Raw genomic sequence first — 25692 nt, 5'->3', positions numbered from 1 at the left:
ATTTGAGAGATGCCAGAGATCATTATTTAAAGTGACTAGTTGTAAAACTGATGATTACCTTTTCATTGGGTAACAGATGGTAGAGAACAATGATTTGTAGTAATCATGCTGGTTTTAACATTTTCATCTACGAAGCCTCTAAATCATAATACAATGAACTGTACCCACATGGGAATTTAGCGCTTTACAGGGCTCCAGGTCTAAGCCAGAAGGTATTTTTAACCTACCTGGAGCATGGAGTTCCAATTGCCTTTGGAAAAATGCTGAATACAAAAGCCCATTAAGTGTTACTTTAAAGATACTTAATTTATTTGAATAGACTTTATTTTTTAGAGCAGTTTTATGTTCATAGGAAAATTAAGCATGAAGTACAGAGTTCCCATATACCCTCAGACTCCACAAACTCATAGCTTCTTCCACTATCAGCATCCCAAACCAGAGTAGTACAAATTACTTAACAATACTTTGTTAAAATCAATGAACATAGACACATCATTTTTACCCAGAGTCCACAGTTTACATTAGGGTTCACTCTTGGTGTTGTACATTCTCTGGGTTTGGACAAATGTATAATGACTTGTATCCAACATTATAGAATAATACAAAGTAGTTTCAGTGCCCGAAAAATCCTCTGTGCTCTGTCTTTTCACACAAACTTCCCTGCTAACCCTTGGCAACCACCGATCTTTTTACTGTCTCCAGTTTTGCCTTTTCCAGAATGTCATATAGCTGAAATCATACAATAGTCTTTTCAGATTGGCTTCTTTTACTTAATAATATGTATTTAAAGGTGCCCCCATGTGTTTTCATGGCTTGGATAGCTCACTTCTTTTTAGTGCTGAATAATATTCCATTATCTGGATGTACCACAATTTATTTATACATTCACTTATTAAAGGACATCGTGGTTGCTTTCAAGTTTTGGCAGTTATGAATAAAGCTGTTATAAAAATCCATATTTGAGTTTTTCTTTGGACATAGTTTTTAACTCATTTTGGTAAATACCTAGGAGCACAATTGTTGGTAAGAGTATGTTTAATTTTGTAAGAAACCACCAAATTGTCTATCAAATTGACTTTACCACTTTTCATTCCCACCAACAGCGAATGTGTCTTCCTGTTTTTCAAACCCTTGCCAATATTTGGCATTGTCAGTGTTTTGGATTTTTGCCATCCTAATAATTGTATAGTGGTATCTCGTTTTAATTTGAAATTCTCTAATGATGTATGATGTTGAGCATCTTTTCATATGCTTATTTGCCACATATATCTTCTTTGATGAGGTGTCTGTTAAGGACTTTTGCCCATTTTTTAATTGGGTTGTCTGTTTTCTTACTGTTGAAAATTTTAGAGTTTTTTTGTATATTTTGGATAATAGTATTTTATGTATGTGTTTTGCAAATATTTTCTCCAAATATGTGACTTGTCTTGTCATTCTCTTAGCAGTGTCTTTCACAGAACAGAAGTTTTTAATTTTAATGAAGTCCAGCTTATCAATTATTTCTTTCATGGATCCTGCCTTTTGTGTTGTATTTTAAAATGTCATTACCATACCCAAGATTATCTGGATTTTCTCCTATCTTCTAGGAGTTTTATAGTTTTGCATTTTACATTTAGGTTTATCATTCATTTTGAGTTAATTTTTGTGAAGAGTGTAAGTTCTGTGTCCAGATTTATTTGGGGACCTGTGGATGTCCACTTGTTCCAACACCATTTGTTGAAAAGACTATCTTTTCTCCACTATATGGCTTTTACTGTTCCATCAAGGATCAGTTGCCTATATTTAAGTAAATCTATTTATGGATTCTTCATTCTGTTCCATTGATCTATTTTTATATTTTTGCTAATACCACTTTGTCTTGATTACTATGGCTGTGTGATAATTTTCAAAGTTGTATAGTGTCAATCCTTCAATATTGTGTTGCCTATTCTGGGTCTTTTGCCTCTCCATATAAATGTTAAAATCACTTTGTCAATGTATATAAAATAACTTGTGGGATTTTTATTGGGATTGCATTGAATCTTTAGATGAAATTGGGAAGAACTGACATCTTGACAAATTGAGTCTTCTTATCCATGAATGTGAACTAGCCCTTCACTTATTTAGTTTTTTGATTTCTTTCATTAGAGATTTCTAGTTTTCCTCATGTAGATCTTATATTTTTTTTAGATTTATACCTAAGTATTTCAGTTTTTTGTGTGCTAATGTAAATGGTATTGTGTTATTAATTTTAAATTCCACTTATTCATGTTGGTGTTTAGGAAAGCAATTGACTTTTGTATGTTGACCTTGTATCCTGCAACCATTCAATAATCACTTAGTAATTCCAGAAGTTTTTGGTCTTTTGGATCTGTACATAGACAATCATCTAATCTGTGAACAAAATCAGATTTATTTCTTCCTTCCCAATCTGTACACCTTTTACTTCATTTTCTTGTCTTATTGCGTTAGCTAGGGCTTCCAGTACAATGTTGAAAAGAAGTGGTAAGAGTGGACATCTTTATCTCATTCCTGATATTAGAGATAAAGCTTTTAGTTTCTTATCATTAATTATGATATTAACTGTAGTTTTTTTTTTTAGGTAGTCTTTATTAAGCTGAGGAAATTCTCCTTTATTTATAGTATGCTGAGAGTTTTTATCATGAATGAGTGTTGGATTTTGTTGAATGCTTTTTCTGCATCTATTGATATGATCCTGTGATTTTTCTTCTTTATCCTTTTGATGTGACAGGTTAGAATAATTGATTTTTGAATGTTGAACCAAGACATCTATTTTTTTTTTTTTTTTTTTTTTTTGTGGTATGCGGGCCTTCCTCTGCTGTGGCCTCTCCCGTTGCGGAGCACCCATACCGGGGCGCGAACCCGGTTCCCCTGCATCGGCAGGCGGACGCTCAACCACTGCGCCACCAGGGGAGCCCAAGACATCTATTTTTTATGACTTAAAAGGGCTTCTGATGAGACTAAATTAAATCATATCTGTACTTTCTGCATTGCATTTTAAACATTATTAAGAGGCTGTGTTCTCACCTTTTTAGCAGCAATAAATCCTAATAATGGAATTTTACAATCTTGCAAAAATATTGTAGAGGTTCGTTGTACACATTTATACATAGGAAATGGCAGCTCTTTCTGCAAAATATTAGATTCAGATAATTTCTTTTCAAGTTTAGTAGGAAAGTACAGCATTACCATGAAAGTTTCATTAAATTGAATAGCTTTTATAAAGTTTTTCTATAAAATATTTCTCTGACATACAACTTATTGCATTTCTCACAGTACTTGTTCAATTTAAGAAGTGATACTGGAAGTGGAAGTTCTAAGTACTGTGTGTAATTGCTGAATTGTATAAATATTTGATTGCAACAAGTAAGTCCTTTGGGCTGTAAGGCAGAGTTTGTATCACTGGAGACTATTTTAGTCATAGCCTCTACTATTTTCACAGTCTATTTATAGAGATAAGACATGTATATTGGAAAGAGAATAAGGGATAATCAGATGAAGCTGTATTCAGTCTGGATAAATATGTGTGTGTATGTGTGTGTGTGTGTGTGTGTGTGTGAGAGAGAGAGAGAGAGAGAGAGAGAGAGAGAGATAATGAAAGCAATATGGTACAAAGCTTTTTAAAGCATTTTTAGTCTTAAGAAAATCTAGAACAATGTTTCATAATCCTGGTTGCACATTATAATCACCTGGAGAACTTGGTGGAGGGGGAAAAAAACAAAAAACAGTGCTTAAGTCCCACTGTCAGTGTTTGATTTAATAGGTTTGGGGTCAGGCCCATAAGCTGACAGTTTTAGAGTACCTTCAGATTATTCCATTGTGCAGCCAGGTTGAAAACCAGTGATCTAAACCAAGTGATTTTTTAAAGCAGACATAATGAGGTGGGTGACCAATATAATCTTGCTCATTTTGTAGTTTTTCAGAGGCAGGTGTCCCAGCTTAAACATTTCTGTGCCCCTAAATGCTGCTGTTCTTTCATCTGGCAGATTTCCCTTTGCCCTCTCCTCATCACTAGTCATGCTAAGCAAAAGAGGTAAAATGTGGGAAATAAGGTTCCCTCTGTATTATTTCTCATAAATTGCTGATATAAAACTTGAGTGGGAGAGAGGGTAGGAAAGTGGGAATTGAACCACAGGCTGAAATGAAAATTTGCGTCAATTTCAAGGTTGCATTACAAAACAATATCTTGTCTCCCTCCATTACTGTAAATAATTTAGGCTTGAATATGTATATATAATTATCATTTATGAACATAAGCCATGTAAAAGTATTTTAACACTGAGAACTCAGTAAAGAAGCATTGGTTTAAAAAATAGTGTTTATTGATAAAGGTTTATAGTACAGAACTTTTGGTTAGTGAACAGTTTAATCAATTTATTTGTTTATATTTATTTATTTAACTTTTGTAAATATGTGTTTTCAGCAGCAGGAACTTCAAGTGCAGATTTTGGTGACGTTGTGAATCCTGATGCTTACTCTCCTGCTGTTGAAAAATTAGAGGAAAACAGCTTTTTTGAGAGAAATTTCAAAAAGGACAGCATAGATATAGAAAGTAGTCAAAAGTATGACGATTCCTGCATATCACTTGCGAGCAAGGATTCTTTGCCAAGTACAGATTTAGAAAAAGCCTCCATTAAGGGGAAATTATCTCAAGAGGACAGGGAATCCTTGGAATTTAGCAATCTGCATGAGAGGCCAAATTCTGAAGATTCTAAAACTACAGAGTCACCACTGGTAAATATCAATTATGTTTATTGTATTAAAAATTTTATAATAAACATAAAAAATTCATATTGACACATATATTCTTAAATGTTACTTCCTATTGAATTTAAAATGTGCGACCTTATAGTTGAAGAGTAACTCACATGGGAAAGAATATAAATGACTTGCAGAACAAATTGTAATATGGTAAATGCCATTATAACAAATGATTTTCTATGACAAATAATTTAAGACCCACCTCATGCACCATAGTAAGAGTGCTGTTAATTTTCTAAATGAAATTCATTATTATGAATAATTTACTATAATAAATCCTTTCTAGCTTTCTACTCTATAGTCACTGGTTAAAATGAAAAAAAAATGCAGTTTTGTAGATAAAACCAGTTTTTGTGCCTTAATGTAAATATAAGGTTGAAAAGGTAATTCTTCAGGAATATGGCTAATAAAGAAATAGGGGTGTAGTTTTTGTTTCTTCTTAGAGAAAAAAAGATAAAGCAGTTCATTATTGCCAAATTTAATAACTATATTTGAATCTCTGTTCTATGTACTAAAAATCTTAAGTAATTATGATTATTAATAAGTTATTTAGAAATTGGACAAGTCAAATGTTAAATTATTTGGAAATTGAGGAAGTTAAACACTTTAACAACACTTTACAGTCATTTGTAATGAATCTCCATGGTGCCTAAACTGAAGGAGGGACCAAAAAGTTGAAGAATGAATATTGAGTTGCTGCTACTTCTTCTTAGGGGTTTGGATTTCTATGCCCACTTAGTGACAGGTCTTTTTCCTTTTCAAAGTGAGAAATTAGAATTGAGACCTCTGCAAAAACCTTAGATCCCTAAAATTCTGCTCAGTCTCTGAAGGAATACACAAAGAGACATACTCACAGGTACAAGATGAAAGGAAACTGATTTCTGCAGGGGATCTGGCCGAAGTCCATAAATATCTTATCGGAAAAATGGAAATCTTGGGCTTTAATCCAGCTTCGGTTTAGAGTTTGAATGTACATTTCTTACTTGGAATCTGCAAGCCAATAAATTAACACTAATGTTGATCCATGTCTATTGATGCCCTGATGTATCTGGCAAAAGTAAACCCCAATCCCTTCTAGGAAGACATTCCCACAATTTAGCCAATAACATATTCCCCAAATCAATGCCCACGGCAGCTGAGCTTCTCCCTTTCCCCCAATGAAGAAAACAATTAATCATAGAATGAATTTCTGCAAACAGACAAACAAGGACTCTGATTTTCCATTTTCCACAGGGCATCATGCGGAGGGCTAGGTGACACCTGCACATGCTGTGTGCTGTGTTATAAGAGAGGAATTCTGAGCATATAGAACCCAATTCTTTTATACTGGGTGTCAGCCTGCCTGACCTCTGCCCTGAGGGGGGACATTATTTTCTGTAACCTAATAAAAGACATTTGGCAAAACTCACAGATACATGATCTGTGGTAATTCACATAATGGAAAGCAATGTAACAATTAAAATGAATGAAACATAACTACTTTTATTAACGTGGATACATCTCAAAAATGTGATGTTAAAATTTAAATATGAAAGGATACATAGAGTATATATAAGTCTGATAGTATTTTTGGAAACATTTAAGATAATTGGAACTTTTTATGGATACACTCAGATGAAATAATAGTCAAAAACTTACATTGTAATAGTGTATGTCAACTTCAATACAATAATACAATAAATTCTACTTATAAAGTCTAATATATATATATTTTGTTATAGGTATTGGAAGCAAGTCTTTTAAATTACTGATATTGTGTGAGAAAGTTCTATTATGTGTTGTACATATCTATATATTTAAAGTATTTCATCATTAAAATTGAAATGTTAAAAAACTAATAATTTTGATCTCTTATGCTACTATTGTAAAACAAATAAGTGGTAAATGATTATATCATAGAACCACTGTGCTTTACACTTAGTGGTAGAATCTACTTTCTTTTCATCCCTAATGACTCTACATGAACTGCTTTTACTTTTCCCCTGCCCTAGTAGAAACCATTCCCTGAGCAGAAACTATTTAGAAATCAGTTATGCTCCAGTAGAAAATTCAGGAGTGGACAGTAGGGGCAATTTTAAGCAGTGGCATTACTTGACTTCAAAATGGAGTATAAGACAGTACACTTTGCACTTCAGTTTCCAGAAATTGAGTTCTTCATAAAGGTGTGGAATTGAGTACTAAGTTGTAAAGCAGCAGCAGTGAGGTAGGGGCATGTGCCAGGAAGAACATGGACTAGTCAGGGGCTCTTTGTTTTGAATCTGAAACTTCCAATAGTTAACTTGGTGACATTGGGCAAACAAGCAGATTCACTCTCATTGTTCTCTGTTAGCCTAGGCTTTAAAAGAAACTTCCATATTTTCAATTGTCTAATCCAAATATGAACTCCACTAGAGTTGAAGGGGTCCTGTGAATTTTTGATCAGTGTCTGGGAGAGCCAGTGAAGATGTCATGAGTAGGGTGGACTTGGACTTGTCTTTGAAGGAAGTGCTTTATTGGTCACTAGCTTGGTTTTGTAATATCATTTATATGATTTATACATTTGAATAGAGTTATCGTAATTTTCTTTGTGTGATTACCACCTTGAAGCAGACTGCATCGGGGCATTGGTTAGATACATTAGGGAACTGTTAAATACTGATAGCCACTCTGATTGTATTTTAAGTCCATCCAGAGCTCTCACTGGTACATCTCTAATCTGTTTCCTACTAGACCCATGTACTTTTTTAATCCCATACTTATATTCTTCCCTAGGATGAAAGCATATCAAAATATGAATTCATAGGGTGTTGGAGTAAGCCTAGGCTTCAGATCAGCCAGATCTATATATTCAAAATCTTAGGTCTGCTAGTTTCTACCTGTATAAACTTCACAAATTACTTAGCTCACCCTTGCCTCAGTTTCCTACTTGTATATTTTATTCATGGTGAATGTTTTGTTAATTTGGATTTTCTCTGTGACCATGATCAGATCAGATTTGTTTCCATCAGTATTTTACTTTCATCTCTGAATTTATTTTATGTATAGACAAAGACACTACTAGTACAAAAGCATAGCATATGAGAGAGACTCTATTTTCCAGAGTAATTTATGTGCAAAGACACTGAGGGAAGAAAATAAAGGAAAGAGATAGGAAAACTTTCCTTTTTTTCATAAACTTCTGTCCTCCTTAGATTTGATGGCAACTTTCAGATTATTACTGTAATTGTGGTTTATGAATTTTTCTGAATTTACTCTATATAAATGTTGTGTTATTACTTATGTCTCCACAACTAGAACCTAAACTTGATGTGGGCAGAATCCATGCCAAGAACATAGTAGGTGCTCAGTGAATTAACATGCTGGTTTGTGTGATTGAGATAAAATAAACTTAACTGTTGAATATTTTGTTTCCTAGTTATTACAGGAAATAGCCCTCAGAAGTAAGCCCATAACTGAACAATATCAAGGACTTGAAAGATTCTTTGTTTTCGATAAAAATGAAAGACTCAACTTACTTCCTTCTCATAGCTTAGAATGCAGCTACTCCAGTACTAGGATTACAATTGCAGGTAAATTCAGACATAAAATCAGACGGCCGGTGGACCAAGCTAACAGTTTTCTGACACCATTTTTTAAAACAGTTTGTCAACATCTTAGGAAATACTGGGCAATTCTGTTCAACAAATAAATCATTTTCTTCTTTTCTGGCTGGAATTATTAACCCTGTGTGAGTTGCCGTATATTTATATTTAAGACTACTGTCAGAAAACATGGCTATAATGAGACTGAGAGAGATTATTTTTGTATTTTAGAAGTGTGGCCCTAAATAAATGAATAGTAATTCTTCAAGTCACTTGATTGACTATCAATCAATCAATGTTAACTATTGTACGATAATTCTTAAATGGCATCTTAAAATCTTAGGATCTGTGAGATTTCTGAGACATATCCATAATTTCCTTTTAAAACCATGTCTTGGTGTTGCCTGTATTCTTAAATTTCCTATGTATTCAAATATATTTTTTCACATACAAATGATTATATTTTATGTTATATTGCTGTATACTTTCTAAAATGTTCTGTTCAAACTTGCATGCATGTATGTGTGCAATATCTTTGCAATTTAGAATTTATTCCTTTTGTTGTATAATTATGAGATTTTCTTTCATAATATATACCTCACTGTTATAAATGTTTTTTATTTAGCTAAATATTATCCAGTAAGGCAATACATATAATAAAGCAACAATATGGATGTCGCCTCTTTTTCAACTTTATATAATTTTACCATTTTTCCGTTTTTAGGAGACAGAGAATGGATCCCAGACCATAGCGTAAGTGCCTATGCTGATAATGCAGTTGCCTTGGGTGTTCTGAAGCGGGCCCAGAACCCATCATCAAGGAGAACACAGCAAAAGACTGGTAAGATTGGCTGTAAGGCTGCAGTGCCATATTGGTGGCTCACTTCATTTATTAGTTTGTCTCTTAGCAGTTTACTAGGCACCTGAAAATTCGTTTTTGCAGTTACTTAATTTAAACTTACTCATTTAAACTGTCCTGGACTTTTCTTCCAAAACCAAAAAACCAAGAGTAGTCTTTATTCTTCTCAAAAACATAAATTTTACAGTCTTAGCTCCTTTCTTTAACAATGTATTAGAGAATAATATTTTTAAAATGTAGTTCAGGATATGGCATATATTTTGAACAACACTTATAAAATACATGCTGGGTTTCATTACACTTTCAGGAAAGAGTATATCTATACTAGATTTTCATACTCCTCTTCTTGATTCATATTATGATCACACAAAGCCATAAGATTGATACTTGCTGCTGTGGTTAAGAAACCTCTGCTTTAAACCTGATGCTTAATATGTTGGCCCTGGAATCTTGATTTCAGTTCATTAACTCTATTTTCTAGCCAAAATAATTTCAAGATTTTCTATAGGATAACTCTTTCGACATATTGAATGCTCATTGCAGTATTTTCCTAGGGAGGGTATGCAGAGAATTTTGGCATGATTAAAATCAATAGTATTATTAGATCATTATTGTTATCCTAAAATACCTTCTAATGTAGGTTTGCTTTGTGCTGAATTTCATATGAAGTTGTAATAGATGACTGAGGAATTAAGGCAATTCAATACACGTGTTGAGTATGACAGCACTGTGCTGGGTCCTGGGAGAAAATGGTTGCATAAGGCACGTTCCCTGATCTTTGGGAGTCCATGGTTTAGGAGAAACACTTGACAAAGGGGACTGTTTGCCTTCGTCTGAAGGCCATCTTCAAGCTAGAAATTTAATTACATATGATTTGTCCAAATATGTAAGGTTTATATGTCTCTCTTGCCCTAAATCCTGTGATTAAAACTACTTGGCTAGCTTAGATTCTTTCCATGTGCATTTATGTTGAGAACCTGTCAGATTTTAAAAGGTTTTTTATTTGTGGAAAATCCATTCATTTATGATAAATGTTTTTTGGCTCTATAATTAGATACCTATTCTCACATCAAAGTCTAGGACAGCTTTAAATGTTCTGGCTGCTTCCTTCTGAGGCAGTCAAAGATACTTTTTAAAGTCACTGTATATTGATTAAAAACAAGTTCACATGCATGCTCTGAGACTTTGTTACTAAGACAAATCTTTATATGTAAGTAGCCAAATGCCTTTAAGTATCAACTTAGAGTGATCAGTTGAAATCAATAACTTACTATAAACAACAATTTGAAGGAGCACCTACTTGAGGCCTGGTGCTGGTGATATAAAATAAGCCTTCTTCCCAGAATCCCGAGAGCTTAGAGTCCAGTTCAAAGGCTCTCGAATGTGAGCATGACTATAATCACCTGGGAAACCTGTTGCAATGAGGATTTTTCATTGTCGCTCTTAGAGATTCTGATTCATTAAGGCTGAGGTAAGGTCCAGGAATTTGCATTTATTTTATCAACAATTCCATGCCATGCTGATGTAGATAGTCCAAAAATCATACTTCAAGAAAACTGCTGTATAGACATGGAAATACATAAATTGTACCATATGTATTAATAATAAAAGGTTTATGACAGAACCATGAGTAACATGCTTCTGGAGACTGATTGATAGGTAACTAATAATAGTACATAGGATCAGTTATAATAGAGGTAGATGCACGTGCAGTCCTTTAGGAATGGAGATAGTAAAATAATTGCTTTGCCATTGAAACATGTTGACATTTAAGATGTTAGAGAGTAGGTGACATTTCAGCCAAATCTTAAAGCATTAAGACTTCCCAGTTAGAGGTGGAAAGAGATGGCTTTCTGGACAGAGATAGTGGCCTGAAATAAAAATGAACTTTTCCTGACTGTGCCACAAGTTACAGAAATCTTATGTTCTGAACTGATGCCAGTATCTAAAGGAATGCCTCTTTCTGTAAGATTTTTAAGTTTGTGAATGAAAAAACATGATAGCTATGAAATACATGTGTGTTGAGCAGGAAGTCCAATGCTTCTCCCCACCCGCTGCCCAAACCTACTGCTCCCCGACTCCGACTTCCTATCTCTGTTATCTGAGGAAATTATAGATGAACACTGATCACAGTTATACTATAAATATAACAGAAGAAATTGTCCTTGGTATTAGCTCAAGAATATAGGCTATGATTACTAATAAGACCAGTGAAATATTGGGAAAATAATATAAAATGGTGCTTTGGGTTACATTAATGGGCATAAGAATGCCGATATATAAAAAATATTAATCACTCACTGAAGAGTCTTTAATACAATAGTAATTATTACTATTCTAAATAAAACATTAGAATTGGATGAAACATAAGCAGAGCAACATGCTTTTTGCATACTGTTTCAATAACAAGTAACATTCTGACCAAAGGACTCAATATTTTTTCCCTGGATAAAGGTCGCAAAACATTATTGTCTTTTGATATTCTTGCTCCACTGTGTAAATTACTGAGAATTTATACATTAAAAAAATATATTTTCTAAGAGTTCCTAAAACATATATGGGAATATTAGTCACATTGCCAAGAATAGCATAAGTTACTTCCGAAAGGAATTTCTTATGTTTTATAATCTACAAATTGGACTTTTAAAAAAAATATAGGATGATCCCTTTAGTCGTGGCATTTTTCATTAGTGCCCTTCTTAACTGGTTCTCTAATCTTAACCCTAGCAATAACATTAATAAGCTTATACAGGAAACACCAGAGGAAATGACATACCTAAATGAACAAAATAAACAAAATCAAGGACCAACCTGAAGCCTCACTGTCTCTCTATGTTTTAGGTACTTTAAATTACACTTTGAGTATATGTCCAGTAAGAAAGATGGTGTGTCTCTTTGCTGTGTGCTAAGCATAAGTCTGATCCAACCCCAGTGTACTTTTTTTTTCTCAACTGGGATCAATTAACCTCTAATACTGTAGCAGCCAGATGTTGTTATAAGAGTTCAGCAAGCGTTTGTACTCTCCTGAATTTTCTGAAGGGCATCTACATTATGTTAAATTTTTCTCACCTCATGTTTGCCTGTGTTGGCAGAAGTCCAGTTCTTCCTAATAACTTCTTTTGTTTGTTTATTTTTTAATTTTTAAATATTTATTTATTTATTTATTTTTTCTTATTAGTCATCCATGTTATACACATCAGTGTATACATGTCAATCCCAATCTCCCAATTCATCCCACCATCCCCCCCTCCCCCCCCACCGATTTCTCCCCTTGGTGTCCTTGTTTATTTATTTTAACGAGTTTTAAATTCCTTTGAATTTTGACTGAGACATAGCACAATACAAATCGAAGGGTGTGGTTTTTTCCATAGATCTAGAAGTTTCTATTTATATAGCTGAATTACTGTTATACTCTCTGACCTTTACTTCCACCATTACTGTTCCTACTACTACTTCACTCTTGGGAATGGCAAGTTTGCTTTTCTTGATGGCTATAAATAAAATATTGATTCCTTACATATTACAGGTAAAATCATTTCCACATTCTAGTCATTAAAATAAATCTTAGGGATATTTACATTTATTTTTTTAAAAACATAGGCACGTTTTTGTCAGTTATTTTTCTTCAGAATTGTCTCTGAGCACAAATAGACACAAAAAGGTCAGAATCTTAATTTATTCACAATTTCACTCCCACAAAAATTGTTTTCAAAATTGATTTCTGAAATCTTCATTAAAATTGGTGCCCTTTGGGACTTACCTTAGTCAGTTTTAATTGCTTAAATAATTACATACTGCATTAAGATTCTTCTTAGGGTACTAGCTACCTTCAAAATAGATCTTTTAAGTTAAAAATAAAAGACAAACTCAATAATCATTAACCGTTTAATACATGACAATTGCCTGTAGCCACCCTTCTAAATCTTACATTTTCCCTTGAGTCAATAGAGTTGGCATAATGTTATATGGCATATGTTAAGTCAAATCATGACTTTTATGATAATGACAATAGCACTTCTTTAAAGAATCCAATATTTTACACAAAGGCAATTTATATTAAGGGAATGCAAGATTACCTTATAAATTATTTACATTTAATATATATTTATCTAAATCAGAACAATGATTCAGGATATTAAAAATATACCTGCACTATGCATTTCCAAATTTATGCCTTGAATATTCATTCCCTTGGCCTTTTTTAAAGAACCTTGTGAGCAGTACCAAATGATATATGTAGTTATGTTCTGTTAGTATGTTTTGAATGGATTATGTTTTCCTACTATGAAAGAAACACATATTGAAGGAACCAACTAAGTCAACCTTTGAAATAGATCAAGATAAAGTGGTCACTACCCTACTGGAACAAAGTGAACCTGACTCAGATCTGTGCTTCTGGAACTTTTCCACTGAAGCACCCTATAAAGTGGCTGAGAGTGAACTCACATTTAGCAAAATTAGAGATGTGCTCTCAATTTCTTTAAAACCTGTGTTTTTCTAAAATATTTTGCATACTGGTCTATTTTGTCTCCATATCTGTTTTAATAGAAGAATGTTACACACCATCAAATAAAATTGGTTCACTAGGAAGTGGTACCAAGTTTCTCCTATCCTCTTACAAGACACAGTGTGGCATTGTCCTAGAATTTAAGATACAGGGCACAGTGGTTGGCTATGGGGTAGATGATAAGATTGGGGTGTTGAATTGTGGAATTGACTGGGTTTATAGATGTTTTGTTTTAGTTAATATTAAAATTAGCTTGCCTTTCTCTGAATGTAGAAAAAATTAGGGAAGAATAACCCAGAAGTGTTCTTTATGACATAGGGAAAGTAATTTGGGATTTACAAATTGAGGTAAACCAAAATGGATGATAATCTAAAGTTCATTTTCTCATAAATTCTGTTGCATGAATTTAACTGTTCTAAGTTCAGGGGACTGGTATTTTGTATATTTAAGCACTCATTCAGAATTTTAAAAACAGTTGTTTTAAAATTTTTTTATTTTTTATTTTAGGCTGGACATCACAGAGACCTTCAACAGCAAATTTACCACTTTGCAACTCTGTGAAAAGAAGTTCCAGCCGCCTTTCCTCTTCTCATCCCCGGTCAAGAAATACAGCTGCTCGATCAATCTCTAGAGCTGCTTCTGAAATTTCAGAAATTGAATATATTGATGATACTGACCATGACGAGCCTTTCTTAGACGACACTGCTGATCAACAAACCTTAGACAGTTTGGAAAAAGAATTAAATGCACTGAGAAATCCTGCAGGTAATGCTATTTTTTCACCGTAGACAACATTAACTCTGCCTTCCACCTGTTTCTTCATATCATGCTCCAAGAAAACAAGCCTTTCCCTTCTCTTTTAACCATCAACCTTTGTGTCTGTTTTCTTGACTATCCCCCGATGTCACCCTGAAAATGTTATAAAACATGTGGGTGCCCAGCCATATCAGAGATAGTCCCCTTCCTTAGCTCACATAATACACAGTTAAATTGTGGCTTAAGGATCTTCATCCTTCATGCGGACAGAAAAAAATTTTCTTTTCTCCTTCCTACAAACTCAGTGAGTGGCTAATCTCTGTTGCTTTATAAAAGCCGTTGCCCAACACACTTTGAGAAGTGAGATGTTCGATCTTTTAAAGCAGTGTTTCTCAAGTTTCAATGTGTACGCAGATCCCCCGGGGGTCTTGTTAAAATGCAGATTCTGATTCTTATGTCTGGGATGGGGCCTGAGATTCTGCATTTTTATAAGACGTCCCAATTTTGAACCTTTTATTTTGATTCATTTCTAGAAGTTTTGATTGTGGCATTCTGGAGAATGTCTGAGTTTTATCTTTATGGTCAATTGGCAAGTTAGCTAGATTAATTTAGTGGATCACAGTTCTTTTCCTCTGCACTCAGTAGACATTTCTCCAGTGTCTTCTGTCCCTGGATATGGTGCTAGTTAGTCCTTTGGCATGGTTTTTCCATTTAACTTTTGTTTGGTTGAATTTAATTGTCAAATACTTCTTTCCCTCAGGTAGAGCTTATGGTAGCTCTATTACTGGAGTCCTGTCATGTTTGAGAATGCCTGCTACCTTGTATTTGAATGGCAAATTGACTGCGGGTAATTTCCTTGGGTCACTGTTCTCTTCAACCTTGAACATACTGTTTCATTGTCTCCTGGGTCTGAATTTGCTGTGAAATAGTCTGAGGTCTCCAATTTTTTACTTCACCCTCTCTCTTGCATGTGACTTGCTTCTTTCCTGACTGGATGTTAGAAGAATTTTTTTCTTAATCTTTGAAATTCAGTTACTGGACCAGGATTATGTTTCAGTGTCAGTAATTCAGCATTCTTAAAGCGCTTAAGTCCCTCCTTATTTTCAGAGAAATTGTCTGCTATTGTATATTTGAGTTGCTTTTCTGTTCCATTTGGCTTTCTCCTGCTGAGACCTGTTTTGTTTATGTTGGATCTTCTTACATTTTCTTCAACTGTTTTAACCTGTTTTTATCTTCCTTTGCATTTACTGACATCTTCTATGTCAGAATTTCAATTTTCAGCTGGTTTTAGTCCATTCTTTATTGATTGACTTAATAAATTAGCCCTTTACAGGTATTGCTTTGACTTTTCTTGGTAATTTTTACTTTGATATAATTTCAGATTTACAGATAATTTGCAAGAACGCAAGAATAGTACAAGGAACTGCCATATACACTTTACCCACTTCACCACCTGTTTGTCTTTTACCTCATTTGCATATATGTACACACACACACACAAACACAAACTCAACACTTTTTCTGAACCATTTGAGAAGAAGTTATAAACATCATGACCCTTTTCCAAAAAATACTTCAGTGTATTTTCCACGAACAACAGCATTTTCTTATATAACCATGGTACAATGATCAAAATCAGGAAATTTAACAATGATACACTATAATTCTCTAATCCACAGTGCATATCTAATTTTTAAAAATTGTCTCAGTCATGTTCATTATAGCTTGTTATTTTCTGGTGCAAGATCCAGTCCAGAACAAGTGATCATTTAATTTATTATCCTTTTTGATGTCTGACATGTTGTTGTTTGATCTTTGATATTAGTTTTATTCTTTTTAAAAATGTCATTTTCATTATTTCTTCTGTAGCCCAAGGACTTATAGGGGAATTTTATTATGGTCTTGAACTGTTATCTACCAGATTGGTCTTTCATTTAATCATTCTTTGTGTGCTATGAATTCTTGGATTCCAGTTTGTTTGCCTAACTAGTTGCTGTCAGTTCCATGTATCTTACTTGCTCACATGCATTGTGGGTGGCTTTGCTCATATCTTCTGTCTTTTCTGATATAGTGAGACCGCATTCTCCCTCAGACTCTCTCCACCTGTACTGAGATGTGTTAATCTTCTCTTTGGAGCTACTATTTGTGGGATGGCTGTTGCACTCTTTTCTGTATCCTGCTGGCTCAAAGGCACAGGAAGGATACATGAAGGACTGGGGAGTTTAACCTTTTTTGTTGGAGGATCTGGGCTCTTTTGTCTTTTTTTTCTGGATTTTATTAAACACCAAACTTTTCTGGACCTGATTTCAAGTGTGTTCTGTCCCTGGGGGGACACCTGCGAGTTTGCAATTTTCTTGCCTCTGCTGAGATCTTCTGGTGGATGTTTAGGGCTTAAAAATATTTATAATGTTTTCTCCTTACTTCCCCATTCACCCACTTTTCTCTAAATTTGTGTGGTATTGGTGAGACTTGTCAGCACCTTAGATGACTCTCCTTTTCCTGTTACTAGTTTGTGTGCTTACTGGGTGGGGAGGGGAGGGAGTGGACAGCAGTAGCCCCCAGCTATATCTTAATGAATCTTCTGTTTATTCCTTTGGTTGTCCCTTGTCAAAGTTTATTATGTGAACTTGTACCTCTTTCTTTGGTTCTTTTTGATTTGATTTTATTTTTTATTTTTCTGCTTTTTCCATTCATTTCATTAGGGATTGGGGGAGGAGAGATTGTGATCCATCTTTACCTGTCATTCATTTGCCTGACTCCACATTACTAAAAATCAAATGGAAATATCCTTGGAGGTAATTCTCACATTAAAAGCCAATTCTAAAATGAAGCATGTCAGGTCTGAACTGGATCAAAAGGATAATCATACAATTTTAAATCAGAAGGTGAAAGGTTTTTTTATTTTGATAAATTGATAAGTTCCATTATTTACAAATGAAATATTTTATAAACAGTAGTCTTTTTTGTTTCTAACCTCTCAGCTTTTCCATTTCCTCTGTCAGGTTTGTCCTTACATGCTTCACTTTTTCTCCATGTCACTCATTTCCTCGTACTCCAACACCAATATTTTCACTAGAATACATAACTTTTCATATATAAAAGCAAGCACCCACTATGTAGCTTGTGAACTGCCAGGGCTTTCTTATAGTTCAGGAGCAGAATGCAGTCACTTATACACAACCTACCCAGGAACAGCTCTCTTTCTATTTGGGAAGATTGGCCTTGGATGAGTGCACAGCTTTAGAGACACCCACCTGTAGCTGAGGAAGGAAGAGGACAGCACATCAGCTGAATTGTCCCAACAGTCAGTGAGGGGACAGATGCTATGGTGCAATCAGGCCTTATTCTAGAAAATTCACTGATTCAGCACAGGCTTTTGTGTTCTGTTCAGCATCACTGGGCAGAAAAATTCCGCCTACATGTCACTACTCATGGTGCATTCTGGAAAAACTTCATGAGGTCTGGTCTCACACAGACACAGCTACACAATTGGACTCTTAAGCAAATATATTTGAGTTCGCATCCCTGTGAAACCTGCCTTTTTGTGAGCAGCAAACCTTCTGACTTGTTTTCTCTTAGCTCTAGGATAGATACATCCACTTCCCTAAGCTCTAGGAAAAGAGCCAAGGAGCCTGGAGAAGAAAAGACAGAAAATAACTATAATACATTGAGTAGTTTCTCCTTTGACTCTGATTGCTGAAGCTGACAGTAGAGCCATTTCAAAAGGAGGTGGGGCCGGCAGGGGGCTTAGGGATGTATGCGTGTGTGCGCACACATGTGTGTGTGTGTTTGCACACACGTGTATGCAGGTTGCAGATACAACTTCCTGCTGAATCAGGAGACAAGGGGCAGCAAGGTAGCATGGTTGAGAATCAGGCTCTGGGGCCAGGGGTCCAGCTCTGAAACTTAGAACCACCAATTCCTAGCTTCTTGACATTGGGCAAATTACTTTCTTAAACTCACGCTGCATCAGTTTTCATGTATGAAAAATGAGTATGATAATAGGCCCTATCATAAAATTGTTCGACGATTGAATTTGGGTACAGGTATATATTAAATATTATATTTATAAAAGTGTTCTCTCTCCACACACACATATGCACACACACATGCATTTTAACATTTAAGTGCCTAGCACATAGTCTGTCCTGAAAATACTGTTAAATTATATAAGAAACCAATGGGTGGTGCTTTTGACATATAGTAAGGTATGGTGCACTTGACACATCCAATTTTTAGTCAAAAACATATAAAAGCTGTTTCTGTTCTAGAACTATGTTTTTTTCTGGGCACTTTGAGGATTATAGTTAGCTATAGTTCAGGCCGTATTTTTACTCCCTCCACAAATATCTTTGTAAATAACACTATAGTCACTCCTTTAATGAACTCAACATATCAGTATAATTTACTTACCAAGGCACTTTTTCAGTTTTTGGATATTGTTATAGCCTGAAGAATTTGGAAATATCAGAAGATATGCATTACAAGAAAGTTATCAGTAATAATACACAGTAAAGCATTCATCTTTTCAATAGTTAAAAATGATTCATTTGTTTTAAACTCATTCTGATTTGTGGTTTAAGAGTTTTTGTGGTCCTTACATTTCCATGGCAATCTTAGGCTTGTACGAGCCCAAAGGTACTGAGCCAAGTAATTAAAGAGAGGAAAAGACTTTTTCTTAAGAAAGAATAAAAATCTACCTGATACCAGCAGATGTAGCCATACTGCCTGTGAAGTAAAAGAGTGAGGCAGTAGTTTCCTGAGTAATTAGAAGGTTGACCATCAAGTAAGATATTAAACTGTAAAAGGGCTAATCAGGGTTTATAGTCAGCTAATTAACTAGATAACCCTTGTAAAGACAGTCAGGTTAGGTTGGGTTAGGATGGCAATCTTTTTGCTTTAGGGCATCTGAATTTCGGAAAGAAAAGATTGAGTGACACATAAAAGTGAAAGTCAACATATTAAATACATTCTGATGTAAGGAATATGAAACCATTCAATGAGTAATAATAATCACTGTTTATTCTTCCATGAAATGTTGCTCCATTTGATCTTCACGGCTACCCCGTGAGGTTGATGGGGCATGAGGTAGATGGGGCTGGTGCTGCTTTTAGTCCCCCCTGTGTGGCTACAGTAACTGAGGCTCTGGATGGCACAGTAACTGCCTCCCCTGGGTGCTCAGAAGCCCCCAGGCACAAACCCAGGCAAGTCTGCCCCACATTCCTTTGTCTTACCACCGGCAGAGTGAAGGCAAAGGAGAGAAGGGATGGAGGATAAAGAAGGCAAGACGGTGGGTGAGGAGGAAGACGCTGGCGGGCTGGGCACAGGCTCACAGGTTACAGGGTGAGGGTCCTGGTTGTCACACCTCCCGAACATTGGGGTGTCCTTTGTGTGTGTATCTAGTTCTTGTTTTTTTTTTTTGGTGGTGAATTCCTTATTGAGAAATAGCCTGTCTGCTTTGTTTTTGTTCTTTGAAGTTTTTAACCTGTTTCTTTGGTCCTGCCTTTCTTCTTTACTTCATTTCTTCTTTTTTTTTTTAACAGCTTTATTGGAGTATAATTGCTTTACATTGTTGTGTTAGTTGCTGCTGTATAACAAAGTGAATCAGCTATACGTATACATATATCCCCATATTCATATGTGTTTATTTCCCCGTAGAATAAAGTTTTATGTACATGTTTTAAATGACCTGACTTTTAGAAATACACTGTAGAACTTCGTATTTAGTCAATTTTCCTCCTTGGCCATTCTTTATTATTGCATTTAAGGGATTCTTCAGTGATCAGAGAACATACACTCTTACTCCAGGGATAGAAAAGATTTAACTTCAGTCCACTCCTCAACAATCAGCTGACTTGACAGTTATAAAGTAAAATCTCCAATGTAAACATCAATGCAGTCTTCCTTGGTTCTGTATGAGGAGAATCAGAAGACTTAGGTTTTTGTACAGTTGACCTCTTAGGTTGTTTTTTTTTTTTTTTTTTTTTTTTGTGGTACGCGGGCCTCTCACCGTTGTGGCCTCTCCTGTTGCGGAGCACAGGCTCTGGACGTGCAGGCTCAGCGACCATGTCTCACGGGCCCAGCCGCTCCGCGGCATGTGGGATCCTCCCAGATCGGGGCACGAACCCGCGTCCCCTGCATCGGCAGGTGGACTCGCAACCAGTGCGCCACTAAGACCTTTAGGTTTTAACGCTAACCTGCAGTAGGGTTTTTGTTAGCAGTTTTATTTTTCTCTGCCTTGAAAGTCAAGTGATGTCACCTTTGTTCCTGCTAACTTCACAAGGTATTCTGAAATATAATTTTGAGAATGAATAATTTTACAAAAATAGTCTCATCCTATTTGCACAATTTGAATTAGCTCTGCACTCATTCAGTTAGGACTCAAATGCCTAACAGAGGATGAATATCTCTCCTGGTGGGATTCCTTAGATCTAAGTATCACCATTGAGTGTTAGCACTGTGGTTCTACCAATTCCAAATTCTGAATTGACTGCTTTCCCACGGGTAACATTCTCTATCACCGGGGTATGTGAAGGGACATTGCCTGCCTGTTTTCTTTCATCTTGTGGAAAAACAGGAGAGAAGATAGTAGCCTAATGCTAAAGAATTAGATTCTGGAACATAGTGATTTATTATTTTGGTGAGCTAAAAGAGCTTAGGTTGAGTTCCAGTTCTTCTGTTATGTAGTTACATGACTTTGAATAAATTATCAATCCCCAGTGGGCCCTCAATTTCCTAATCTCCAGCAAGTGGGGATGGGACAAAACTTTTAGCTGAGGAATCTTTTGTTTTTCTCAAAATTAATCTTATAGAGAGTTCCCAAACATAAACGAGACCAGGGAAAGCTGTCCTGCTTGCTTTGGGGTGGTGGTGGGAGCTGCAGCCTTAACCCTCAGCCTACGGAATTTCTCCATGTATCGTAATTTAGAAGTCACTGGGATTTTAAGGACACTTCCAGTCGTAAATGCATTGAGCTCTATCTTGCAGGAGGAATAATCTAAGTTACCTTCTGTAGGGGAAGCTCTGCTTGCTTAAAAACTTCAAGTTATTTCTAACCAGCCCCCCACCACAAAAGTGTCTTTTGTCAAGTGTATAATACTCGCAGTTTGGTGTTTGGTCCTTCTGATCTTGGCGCTTTCGTAAGAGTGAAGGGAGGAACAGCAGCCAGTAGTTTTAACAGTTTTAAAAGTCTCCATAACGTAACCTAATGTATAAGTTAGATGGCTCTTACAACTTTATCAATGACAAAACGAGGGCATTATGACCTAACATAGCAATTGTATTTATTTCTATACTTGACTTTTTGGTAGTTCATATAAAGATGTGTTTGCTTATACATTTGCTTATTTAGCTTGCACTATTTGTCCTTACTCAGGCTGAATCACTGGCCAGCTTCATGAAAAGGAAGAAGATTTAAGGCTTCACCCCTTTCACATACACATGGCTGTTACCTACCCAAACAAAGCAAGGAAGTCTAAAAAGAAAGGGTAGCTTTTCCAAGACTAACCATTACCTCAGACTGTGTGTGGGCAAACCTTTTAATTCTTAGAAGATAAAAAGATATAATAAAGTATTTAACATTCAGGCAAGTTTAGGAGTTGCCCAATATTGTAACTTTAAAGAGGCTCGCTTGATTTTTTTTGGAATTTTGGGAATTTTCAGACATTTGACACTTAAAATGTCAAAAAATCAAAATTTGTATACTAAAAAATCAATGTGGCTGGGTAAAGTAAGTCAGATAGAGGAAGACAAATACTGTCTATACTACACTATACAAATACTATACAAATATCACTTCTATGTGGACTCTGAAAAAGCCAAAATCATAGAAACAGAGAAAAGTGGTGGTTACCAGGAGAGGAGAGTGGGAGAAATGGGGAGTTGTTAGTCAAACAGTATAAACTTATAAGATGAATAAGTTATAAGATGAATAACTTCTGGGGATCTAATGTACAGCATAGTGATTATAGTTAGTAATACTGTATTGTATACTTGAAAGTTGCTAGGAGAGAAGATCTTAAATATTCTCACCACAAAAAAGAAATGGTAGTTATGTGGAATGATGGAGGTATAAACTAACACTATGGTGGTAATCATTTTACAGTATATGTGTCTCTAATCAACACATTGTACACCTTAAACTTATACAATGTTACATGTCAATTGTTATCTCAACAAAGCTGAAAAAATTGGGGAATTTGCTAAAAATAAATCAGTGTGATTAAAGTGATGATACCCATGCCCTCATTTGGAATCTCAGATCAAACATACCTCACATTCAGCCCACCCCACCAACACTAAAAAATTGAGATGATTGAAAATCTGTACTGACCATCTTTGTACTGCTTGTAGTTTACTTTGAGTAAACTTCCAGCACCATATGCTGTACATTTGTTTCTTGAATTTATGTGTTGACAATGCATGAAATAAAATATTTCAGATCCTTCAGAAAAACTTTACAGCCTAACCTCAGAAGAGTTACCAGCCTTCAACAACCATTCGCTGAATACAAGTCAGACTACCCGGAATTTCCGTAAGAGCTTACGTGCGAGGGGCCCGTGTGGAGTTGAGGAACAGAAGTAGGTTAAATCTGCAGCTTATATGTACAGACAGTGCATAGTAAAATTTTTGACAAGCCCCAACTAGTTATCTTTACTACAAAAAGAAAGATTGTCCTCATGTGTGTACTTTATATGGCCATTCTTTGTAAAATGTTTAGGTCCTTTGCGGACCTATTATCAAGATTTAGTGAAAGGCTTATGAAGTTCTTACTTTAACGTGAAGACATAATTCTCTGCTGCACAATGTGTGTCAGGAAAATGAAAAAAAATTTGGAATTTAATAATCCTTCAGCATTTCTTCTTATATTGAAAAACAATTGCCTTGCTTGCATTCATTAACTTACTGAATTTCAACACTTTGCATTAATAGCCTCTTACTCAATGTATAGAATAGAATATTGAGAAGTCTCCTTAAAATCAAGCCTAGATCATTGATGATAGCATATTTTAATCTGTATAACTTCATTGTTTCCTTACATAAGAACATTTATTTAGAGATGTGATCTGTTTATAAGGAACATGGGTTATACTAATAAATCTTCAGAAAAGTAGTCTATCATGTCAGGCTACTATTGACATACTGGAATTCCCTGAAAAAGGAAGAGGGATTCTTCTAGAAAGACTGAGATAAATGTAAAATAAAAGTCCCTTGAATTGTAAATTCCTCTGATTGGTTGAAGTCTAATATTGCAGTAAAAGGGAATCAAGAGTCCATTACTTTGTCTTTCTGAAGGAGGAAATCATTTAGCTGTGGTCCGGGGATTTTTGCATTTCTAACACCACGAATATATTTTTTTAAGGGATCAATATAAAGTTGCTATTTTTTCCCTAAAAAAGTCATTAAGAACAAAGTAACTAAATCAACTTCATGCTCTCACCATCATTTCATAAAAGGAAAGACATTTAGTACTAAATATAAAGAGAATATACTAATAAAGCACAGTTCTTTAAAATTAAAAATTTCATGAAAAAGTTATTACCTTGAAAAAAAAAGTTATTACCTTGTCCTTCTTTTCTCAGACCAGTGAAAACTTTTTTTTTTTTTTTTAATCACAGTTATATATGAACTGGTCCACCGACAAGAGTTTAGGAAATGCTGGTTTAGCCTGTGTTGGGCATAAAATCCAAAGAAGAGTTCTATCTGTGACAGGGTGAACTATTGTATATTATTTAGTAGCATACATCGGCTGAAATTCTAGATAACTTGGACCAAAGTATCTGAACTATGCAGGCTCCTCTCTGTTCCCCCATTCTATGTCTTTCCCCAAATCTCAGACAGCAACACACTAGAGTTTCCACCAGTTCCTTTCCACCATAAAATGCAAAAAATAAAATAACTGTATAATTGCTGTTCTTAATTTTGGCTTTGACATATCTTGACTGGCTATCCACATAGTCCTAATTTACTGTACACAAAAGAGGTGATTTATCTGGCAGTCTATTCACTGGGATTATGTTAAAGAGCCAATGTAATGATGAATGTTCTTAACGATGACCCGGAGGCTCTGTAAATTTGTGAAGTACCTTCTGAATCATCAATGAACGACACAACAAGAGACCATAAAATCTTCTCTCCATGGTTCCACTGTGGCTTTATTTTTTGGGAGAGGGAGAATGATGGGGATCTCTCACTACAAGGAGGCTTGGTGTATTGGGCATATTGAAAATTATGGTCTCAGTCTAAGATAGCCCCCTTACGTCTGCCTGCCTCCCATGACTTCAGCGTGTGTAGTATTGATCAGAAGATAAATGAAGAGTTGAAACCTGGTTCTGTATATTGTGTATTGATCTTTTAATGTATTTCCAGCTCTTCTGAAAAAGATACTGAAATCCAGTCCTTGCTGACAGTTTCTGAAAGCAGTACGGATGAGGAGGAAGAAGATTTTCTTGACAAGCAACATGTCATTCCACTCCCGTGGTCAAAGAGTACCTAATGATCATTTGTTCATTACTTTTTCCATTTTGTACCCAGAATAAAGCGAACAACTGAAAAAAGTAATCAAGTGATTACGTGTCCAGGTGCTGGAGATTTTGATTATTGTCTCTGATACTTCAAGGTTTGCAGACTGATAAAAGTTAGTGAAATTACAAGTTTAAGGGCTTTTTCTTCCAAATGGTATATTGTATGTCAAATACTAATCTGTATTGCAGATCATATTAGTAAAATTTAGTGAAATTTAAAAAGTAAGTGGCAGGGGGGTGGTGGTGGTGTGATGAACTGGGAGATTGTGGTTGACGTATATACACTAATATGTATAAAATAGATAACTAATAAGAACCTGCTGTATAAAAAAAATAAAATTTAATTTAAAATAAAGGAAATTGATAAAAAGTAAGTTATAACTATGTCTCTAAGAACTTATCATAAGATGGTACATGATTATCTTTTTAAAATTTATTTTTATGAAGTACATTTGATGTATAATATTATATAAATTAGTACATGATTATCTTTAAAGTAACACTAATTGTTAAATTACATTTTATTTATTTATTTTTTTTAACATCTTTATTGGAGTATAACTGTTTTACAATAGTGTGTTAGTTTCTCCTTTACAACAAAGTGAATCAGTTATACATATACATATGTTCCCCTATCTCTTCCCTCTTGTGTCTCCCTCCCTCCCACCCTCCCTATCCCACCCCTCTCATGGTCACAAAGCACAGAGGTGATCTCCCTGTGCTATG

At 35.1% G+C, this 25692-nt stretch overlaps 1 protein-coding gene across 1 annotated transcript in view; it reads left to right on the top strand.

The window, feature by feature from the left end:
- Positions 1-24938, top strand: part of ZBBX (zinc finger B-box domain containing) — a 108552-nt gene extending 83614 nt beyond the window's left edge. The window contains exons 15-20 of the mRNA XM_007114708.3: positions 4427-4734; positions 8156-8309; positions 9046-9162; positions 14195-14452; positions 22884-23022; positions 24812-24938. Of these exons, the coding sequence (XP_007114770.2) occupies positions 4427-4734; positions 8156-8309; positions 9046-9162; positions 14195-14452; positions 22884-23022; positions 24812-24938 (1103 nt within the window). The remainder of the gene's footprint in view (positions 1-4426; positions 4735-8155; positions 8310-9045; positions 9163-14194; positions 14453-22883; positions 23023-24811) is intronic.
- The last annotated feature ends 754 nt before the right edge of the window (positions 24939-25692 follow it).

The sequence above is a fragment of the Physeter macrocephalus genome, chromosome 1 (genome assembly GCF_002837175.3).
Source record: "Physeter macrocephalus isolate SW-GA chromosome 1, ASM283717v5, whole genome shotgun sequence".
In the NCBI taxonomy this organism is placed as follows: Eukaryota; Metazoa; Chordata; class Mammalia; order Artiodactyla; family Physeteridae; genus Physeter; species Physeter macrocephalus.
This window is presented reverse-complemented; position numbering and strand designations above follow the sequence as displayed.